This window comes from Wolffia australiana, chromosome 19, assembly GCF_029677425.1.
Source record: "Wolffia australiana isolate 7733 chromosome 19, ASM2967742v1".
Taxonomy (NCBI): Eukaryota; Viridiplantae; Streptophyta; class Magnoliopsida; order Alismatales; family Araceae; genus Wolffia; species Wolffia australiana.
In genome coordinates, this window is record NC_135853.1 from 4957801 (window position 1) to 4967312 (window position 9512).

General features: G+C 37.9%; 1 protein-coding gene across 1 annotated transcript; it reads right to left on the reverse strand.

The window, feature by feature from the left end:
• Window positions 1-2551: 2551 nt before the first annotated feature.
• LOC144715497 (beta-glucosidase 22-like) lies at window positions 2552-6727 on the reverse strand. Its single transcript, XM_078590429.1, has 11 exons — window positions 6467-6727; window positions 6339-6397; window positions 5430-5505; window positions 5282-5353; window positions 4642-4729; window positions 4299-4557; window positions 4099-4214; window positions 3809-4029; window positions 3159-3187; window positions 2898-3091; window positions 2552-2805 (listed from the first exon to the last, which is right to left on the reverse strand). Exons 1-11 carry the CDS (start codon window positions 6681-6683, stop codon window positions 2613-2615), a joined length of 1524 nt encoding a protein of 507 aa, XP_078446555.1. The 5' UTR covers window positions 6684-6727; the 3' UTR covers window positions 2552-2612.
• Between the last annotated feature and the right edge of the window lie 2785 nt (window positions 6728-9512).

Genomic DNA, 9512 nt, shown 5'->3' on the forward strand with positions numbered 1-9512 from the left:
TAATAAACTTTATCTAGAGGATAAGGAGAAAAAGTTAAAGATGAGAAATAAAAAAGAAAGCAATGATGAAACATAAAGTAAATCATCAGTTTGGCTAATTTCTTTGTCAAAATCTGTCTTCCTTTTCTATTTTATTTCAAGAATACAATCTATGTAGAAAAATGGTCAGCCCACGAATGAGGTTAGGATGCCTTTGTGATACCAGACATCATATATATTTTGCCTTTTCTTTTCCTTTGTTAGGATGAAAATATAACATGATTGGTGGTATACTGAACTTTCAAGTTGGAAATAAATTTTTAGAAATATGAGAGATTCATGGGGCAAAGATAGCGACATAAAACTCTCAAGATATGTAATTTTTTATCAAATTTGCATATTTAAAAGGAAGCCAATTTGTCTGATTTCTTGAGAAATATCTGTACCACAATGTAGAAAGTTTGGGTTGGGGCTTTTGCCGTTGTTCCCAAAGTGCATGTAAAATCTAAATGTAGAGGTATAATCTTGAACATTTAATTTTTTAGCTTTAAAATGATCAAAATAAGATAATAAATTTAAAATCTGACATGGGAACAACTCAAATTAAACGTGAGGCTGTTTTTTGATTAAATATGGTCATTATCTTAAAGTTTGAGGTACAAAGGGCCACATATTTGCCCTTCAAAAGAGTTGGAAATGTTTCAATGATAAAAATTAAAATGTTATGTTTTAATAAAAGCAATACCATTATTCAAACTCTCAAGTTTCTAAGGAGACCTATGTTTAGTTCAAATTTAACTGCATAGAATTGATAATATTATATTTTTTCTATTAGTCAGATTCATCAATAAACCTTTTTTGTTAGTCTAGTAATCAAAATTAAAAACATCAAACTATTTTTGTTTGGCTAGTGGCCTTTATGTTATTTATATCTCTTTCATCTAACGTATCCCTTCTATGTAAGACATAGATGCAATCCTCTCTTGGAATCTGTGCCTCCCATACCACACTTGATATCCATGTAATTTTGCCTTTGGATATGTACAATGCTAACTTGAGATTCAAGACACCTTTCGGGCACTGTTTTGGATTAACACTGACCATGAACTTACCATTTTGATATTCCACAAGAATTCTGTTTATTAGGAAAATCTACGGAAGGATATAGCTTAATCTCCCTTTGTGGATCTTACATTCACTTTCTCCTCATGTACCGCCAGCTTGTTAGTCTCTCACCCTATTTTTTACATCATTTATTGAGGTGTATCCACTCGTATGTCAGGTACATCCAACATATTTACCCAACTTTTGTTTTTGCCTAAACCATGGTACTAATCGATAGCATATGGTCACACTTATCCTGTCACGGCAAAATGTATAGTCACTCCCACTTCTTTTCTATAATTCCCTAACATTCTTTATGTTTTAATTACCTAGTCAATCTTGTACACATTAGTGCCACAATGCATTCCTGTTTTCTTCTGTCAAATTTTCCCTTTTCGTTGTGTTTTCTAACACAGTAGAGCATTTTAAGAGGATTGGCTTGGACAGGATAATAATCACTGGATTGACGAGCTTTTTTTTATTGTTTACCTCCCAGGCTTATCTCATTGTTCAACATGAAATAATCAACTTTTCTTTAGAATCATCTGCTTGGACACCCTGGCATTTACAAACTGTGCAAACCACTTTCTGGGATTTTCCCTTCCCCCTTTGTTTGTGAGTTTTGTTAGTAGGGTAAAGATCACCATGTTACATACCCTCAGTATGGTATTGTTCGCTTGCCAAACATTTGATTCATTGTTATTTATAGGCACATTATGTTCTTCAATCTTTAAATGCTTGGTAACTCGAGAAATAATCCCTCTTCCTAATTCATGTTTGATTTACGGCTAAGCCCGTAAAGCATCGAGCTAGTATACCTATTGTACAAAATCTTCTCACGTGCATAACAAGAAAACATAATATGGAGGAAAATTACGGGGCTATGTCTAGCACTGCAACAGAGATGATGTGGATGACATCTCTTCTTGCAGAACTGGATATTCCACCAGAAATTCTTTATGCCGATATATTATGACAATGGAATGGTTATCTTTAGTGCCCGCAAACCCACGGAGCACATTATGGTAGATTGTAATTGCGTTTATGACAAGACCTTGAAGGCCCTCAAATAGATCATCTTAACAACCTTATCACTATGTCTCATGTCATTTGATTAGAGGAGCTTGCCAACCTCTCCCCAAAGGGCTTTAGTGTATCATCATACTACTATTGCACCAAGCTAGACATGTTTGATAACCATACTCCAGCTTGAGGGGGAGTATGACACGACATCCACGACTTCCACATTGACCATGTTGCTCGTGACTCACTCATTTATAGACACACAGTATTTTTTGTAATATCCATTGATTTATTATCTTATACATGGAATAGAGGCTTCCTCTGTTCTTTTTTTATTCGGACAGCATTTACTATTCCATTTTCCAAAGAAATATGATAATAAATTGAGTCGCTGTCATGTTGACTCAGGTCCTTCAAGTTGGGTTAGTACGTTTCATTTATCATCTTAATCATAAGGAAAATGCAATAAACGATGACTGCACAATATTTTTTAAAATCTTCATATTTTACAATGAAGCCAGGCTTACTGGTTTCTTGAGAAAATCTTTGTACCATAGTGCAGAAAGCTTGGGTTGTCGCTTTCTGCTCTTGTCCTCAAAGTCCACATAGTAGAGGCCATAACGTGTTATAAAGCCTGTTATGATCTCAAAGACATCGAGAAATGACCACACGAAGTATCCTTTGCAGTTTGATCCACCCCTGAAAAAATAACAGTTGATACGTATAATTTTTTTAGAACATGCTTATCAAAGCACAAACGAAGCAATTTATTAAAGGGAGAGAAGATCGACCTTATTGCAGAGAGCACATTCTGGGTCGAACGTCTAATCACATCAACTCGTTCCGGGTCATCAACTGTTTTATTATATGAAGTTCCGATGCCATGTTCATGAACAAATATAGGCAGGTTCCCATATCTACTCGCCAAGGCTAGTAGCAGACTTTCCAAACCATCTGGATCAACTGGAAGAAATTCCGGATTGAACTGTTGCAAGAATCAGTGAGAAACTTTACTTGCCTCAATAATCAGTGAGGAATTATAGAGTCACTACCTCTTCACCCGCAGTCGAATCCTTTGAGACTGTAACCTCACATCAGGATTTGTTTAAGACATTAAATGAAGGAAAGTCATGGAACAAACTCAAGTCAGCGTGGGAACTCAGGTCGTTGAATTTCAAATATTAAACAACAAAATTTATCTAGAGCCTACTTATTCAAATCGTGTACTGAAAATTCGATATGTGTTGAACGAAGGGTCTCTTTATATTTTTCCAGTTTTAGGTTCCTGTCCCAATATGGAACCTATGTCGTAAGCGAGTTTGACTTTTTCTTCCCTCTACCTGTCTCCTAGGGTGATGGAAGGTCGCCATGAATTCTTGGTCTATGGTAGGGAGATAGTATGTGAGAGAGAGAGATAGAGAGACAGACAGAGAGAGAGATATAAGAGGAGAGAGAAATAAGAACAAGTGGAGAGAGGAGGTCCACTGCCCTGGGAGTTGGCCACTAGGGATAAACGCCTAACTAAGTTAAGATTTAGATTCCTTAACCCATTATATAGGAACTGAAGCCTTAAAAAAGGAACTTAACAAAGATATCCTTCATCTGACCATACAATTTTTTCTATGATGCATCAAGTTCTTTTGCTCAAAAAGATGTTATCCATTTTTGTGAACACCTTATGGGAGAGGGAAAAAGATAGAACCTGATATTTGGACACCCATGTCACCGAAGAAATCTTCAGCATCCAATTGACTTTTTTCAGCGATAACCGAGACATACAATGATGAGTAATAATTAATACCAATGAAATCGATGGTGCCCTTCAAAAATCGAGATTGGTCTTTTGTAAAGTGTGGAAGTCTTGATCGCACTCTTTCCTTCAGAGTTTCTTGGTAGTCTCCAAAGATAACAGGGTGAAGAACCCTATCATCAAAACAATTGACAAAGATGAGGGTTGAATAAAGAACAAGGGTAAAAGAACAATCCACTCACCAGCCACACCAGAAATCAATAGCTCTTTGGGCTGCCGCAATGTCAGCTGCGGAGTTTGTTTTAGGGTAAAATTGAAAAGCATAGATATTGATTCCTATAAACCCGTTTTGAATTTCCTAGACCATCAAACAGAGGAAAAAAATTATTCACAAAGAAACACAGAAGCATAAATATATAGTCTCGAGTGGAGCAGTTTTTACCTTGTACTTTGTTCTGTACAACTCAGCAACACTCGCATGAGCCAAGAGGAAGTTGTGCAGAACAAGGTAGGGTTCCGTGGTCGAATCTCCAGCAGTACAGTTGACAAATCCAAATGGTTGAGAGCATCTCTTTGGGGGGAATATCCCTTCGCTATATGCACCAATAGACAAGATGTTTGGTTCATTAAATGTCGTCCAGTGCAAGACACGATCACCAAACTCATTGAAGCAAATATCTGCAAAGGCGACAAAATCATCTCTGCAGGAAACGATAAACAAACTCAGGCCACGGAGCACCAAGATGATTGGAATAAAATCATTCGTTCAATGTTTCTTGAAATACATGATTTTTGGGCTCAACCAGCCGCCATACTCGTCCTCAAGCACTTGAGGGAGATCATAATGGAACAATGTGACATGTGGCTGGATCCCTGTTCAAAGTTCGCGTCAGGCACAACAGACAAAAAATAGATATACAAACAGACACAGAGATAGTCGGATGAACTAAATAACATATAGACGGGTAGAGGGTGGACAGCTCGATAGATGGATGGAAGATGGGATGGATGAATGAGATTGGAGAGGGATGGGTGAATGGATAGATATAGTTATATAAAAAGATAAATAGATAGACAGAGAGACATATGCCGAGAGAGATATATGTGAAGTAGTATAGAAAGGTTGCCTGAAACATATTAATATAGATAGAAACAATAAATAGTAATAAACAAAGATAGATATATAAAACGAGTGAAAGATAAATTCCCAGATTGAGACAGATAGATTGACAGTTTGGTATATAGAACGAGATATATATACACATACCGGCCGAGAGCGAGAGGGAGATATATAGTTAGATAGATAAACAGATGTACAGATATATAAATAGAAGGATAGATAGAGAGATAGATTGTTCAACTATATCAGAGCACTAGTTTCTCGTATAAGAATGCGTAAAATTTTTTTGATCACAATGATTTTACCATGACTGATTAATTCATCAATTAAATTATTGTAGAACTCGATGCCTTTCTTGTTGACGGCTCCTCTGCCATCTGCAGTGAAGGAAACTGTTGCATTACACACAGGAGACAGAGGAAGCAAGATAGGGCTGGAATCCAAATTCTTTACTTGGAATTATTCTTGGCCAGGAAATAGAAAATCTGTAACCCTCCAGCCCAATTTCACTCATAAGCTTCACATCTTCCTGTAGAAGAAACGGTTTCACACTTGTGAATCCTAACTTCAGGCTAAATTTTTGTACCATAATATTCAAATGGCAGTTAAATCTCCTACAAATATTGACTTAATTTCCATCAAAATGGATTCATTTTTGACACGCAAATATTGATTCAAAAGTAATTCACTGATATCTCACATGATACACAACAATATATATTACGATAATAGTACTGCAATATCAAAGGAGGAAAGTACAACAGAGAAATAAGGAAAGAACGCTCATAACAGGTGGAAAGTTTGTCCCCCGCGCCCAAGCAAGTGACAATTAAAGAAAGAGATAATTAAATTCCCCCTGAAGAGGGGAACTATAAATAAAATGGCCAAGCATATGACAGCGACATCGAGCCAGAGATCAGCCAATGAAGAGAATCGTGCAAGTAATTAACCACTTCATGAAGTCGTTCTAGATAAATCAGGATCATATCAGTATAGATTTAAAATTGTACTTCATGAGATTCTTACAAGCCAACGATTTCAAGTTTACATCTTCCCATATACATTTAAAAGATGAACCCCGTGGATATGAAGTTTATTCAATCATGATTGATGGAAAATACTGAAGTGAAAACTCAAGCTGGAGATTCTTGAAGAGAGAAAACCTCAAGCACCAAATCATCTTAGGCAACCAAAAAGATCCTAAAAACGAATCTTGCAAAGAAAAGGGTAACAAAATTTCCAGAATTCAGCTTCATCCTAGTCAATCTACTGCAGCACTGTTCATAACAGAGACATGTCAAACCTGAAGACGATATTACAGAAACCAATAATTCAAAAGACGAAGAGATCGATCAAGTTTACTTTGTAATGGTGGTAGCCATCGGCGGTCACGTCCCCGTTGCTCCCGTCGCGCGTTCCTCCTGCATCTCCGGCGAAGTGAGAAGAGAACGAAGGAACCCAACAAAGAAAAAATCACGGAGAACGATGACCTGAGTGAGAGAAGGTGTCCCAGACGCTTACGCCCCTCCCGTCTTCATTCACCACCCCTTCGACCTGATAAGCCGAGGTAGACGCTCCAAACACGAACTCCGGAGGAAAATCCGACCTACTCAAACCCTCTGCAGAGATCAAATTCAAGAAAATCAACAAAATTGGAAGCGAATTTGCGATTCCCCGCTCCATCTGCTCTCTGTTCTTGGCTCCCATACAAAAATCTCTTCCACCCCATGATAAAAAGGAACTGGTCTGGTGAAATTTGAAGCTTTAAATACACTGGGTTGGTGTTGGCCTTGTTTTAAGTTGTTGGCCTGTCATTGGGGGGTTGGTGTCGGTGCCTACCCAATTAAATTAGGGTTTGACGGTCACGGTCCGGTCTGGTTTTATGGCATGAACCTAAAACGTATCTGAAGTTCGGTCCCATTCCAGTCCGGTCTTGTTCGGTCCCGGTCGGGTCCGGTCTTGTTCGGTCCCGGTCCAGTTTGGTACCGACGGTGGCCGAGGAGCAGGCGGGGGGGACAGAGGCGTTGCACATGCGAAGCAGCGTCAATGAGCTTTGGGGCGGGTTATGGAAAGGGAGACGGGGAGGGGAATGTGTAGTATGTGGGATAGGGTCCGGTCCAGTCCGGTTTTTTGGCATGAACCTAAACCTTACCTAAAGTTCGGTCCACTTCCGGTCCGGTCTTTTTTCGGTCCCGGTTCAGTCCGCTCCGACCGGTCCCCGGTCCAAAATGTCAAACCCTATACCCAATACCCATATTACCCCTGTTCCTTCACATGCACGTGGCACACATGATAATAGATAACAATCATGACGTATATGGCATACATGATGGTTGGGGATTTTGGGTTTTGTATTTTGTACATGCTGGATTATAGTATGGACAAAAGGCTTGGCGGCGATGCTGAGAATTTCTATTAAATCCTAAATTATGATATTTATTAAACCCTTAGAATTATTAATCTTACATTGTTTACAGTTGGCATAAATAACAATGATTCTGGCACGTCGAGCCAGTGGGTAATGGATAGAATTCATTTGAGGCGATAAATTCATTTGCAGGGTCAAGTATGTCATTTTTTGAAATGTCCTTGCTCGGTAGTGTTTATTGTTTCACCTTAAACACTTTAATACTGTACCTACTAAAAGATGAACATAGAGATCTAAACTTAATGTCCAGCGCACTACGAAAAAAGTGAGGTTAAGCTGTTTCCAAATGTAATCTACTGATTAAATCCTTCAAAATTTGGTGATAAGTCTATTTAATGGGTAAAGTATGTCATTGTTTGAAATGTCCTTGCTCAGTAATGTTTATAGTTTCACCTTAAACACTTTACTAATGTGTCTATTAAGAGGGAAATGTATAGATCTGAACTTAAAGTTTAGTGCAAGATTGAAGAGGTGAGGTAGAGATTTTCCCTACATTATTACATTTATTAAATCCTTAAAATTATTAATCTTACCTTGTTTACAGTTGGCATAAATAACACTAATTCTGGCACGTCAACCAGTGGGGAATTGCGAGAATTTCGCATGGCGGCATGAGTAGGGGTGATAAGTCCATTGTTTGAAATGTCATTGCTCAATAATGTTTATAGTTTCACATAAACACTTTAATATTGTATCTATTGAACGATGAACGTAGAGAGCTGAACATAATGTTCAGCACACTACGAAAAAAGTGAGGTTAAGGTGTTTCCTAAATTAATCTATTTATTAAATCCTTCAAATTTTGGTGATAAGTCCATTTAAGGGGTAAAGTATGTCACTGTTTGAAATGTTTATAGTTTCAATTAAACACTTTAATACTGTATCTATTGAACGATGAACGTAAAAATCTGAACTTAATGTTTAGCGCACTACGAAAAAAGTGAGTTTAAGGTGTTTCCTAAATTGATCTGTTTATTAAATCCTTCAAAAATTGGTGAGAAGTCCATTTATGGGGTAAAGTATGTCATTGTTTGAAATGTCCTTGCTCAGTAATGTTTATAGTTTCACTTAAACACTTTAATTTTGTATCTATTGAGAGAAGAACGTAGAGATCTGAACTTAATGTTCAGTGCACTACGAAAAAACTGAGGTTAAGGTGTTTCCGAAATTAATCTATTTATTAAATCCTTGAAAATTTGGTGATAAGTCCATTTAAGGGGTAAAGTATGTCATTGTTTGAAATGTCCTCGCTCAGTAATGTTTACAGTTTCACTTAAACACTTTAATACTGTATCTATTGAAAGATGAACGTAGAGATCTGAACTTAATGTTCAGCGCCCTACGGAAAAAGTGAGGTTAAGGTGTTTCCTAAATTAATGTATTTATTAAATCCTTAAAAATTTTGATCTTACCTCTTTTACAGTGGGTATAAAGAACAACAATTGTGTTGGGGGCCCTGAATGCAGCCAGGGGGGCATTGTGGGATGTGGTAGGCGTGAGGCAACATGTAGTTGGTGCATATCCTAAGCCGAGATTACAGTATCAAAGGCAAAGCAGTTCGGGAAAATGATGGAGTTTTTTTGAAATTTTAGAAAGAGAAACTAGAGATAGAGTATGAGGTTTATATACAGCAACTGTTAGAGGCTATTGACGTAATTGATCATATGGTACTTATCGGAATTCAGTTTTATTCTCAAAAGTTTCCCTACAATTTCCCCTTTGTATTCTTTACTATCGCCACTAAGAGGGGCTTCTGCTTGTGTTTGCCACCTTTTGTAAGCTGATGATTGCACACCATAGTCACAGCTTGTGCACCGCTAGTCATGTGCCACTACTTGGAAGAAACCACTAGCTGCAGCTCACAAATTGTCATGTGTTGTTGCACATTCATCAAACCCCCAATGCCACTGCTCACTACTGCCACACAGACACGATGGAGGACCATCCAGAAGACCGAGAGACAGTTCACGAGCAACTGCAGCGTGAAGCTCGAGCCGACGCCAAGAATCCGAGCTTCAAGTGTATGGTCTAACGACAGGCCTCCATGGTTCAATTTTATTTTGTCAGTTTTATTTTTATGAATTGGTATGAGGGCCATTGTGTCATGG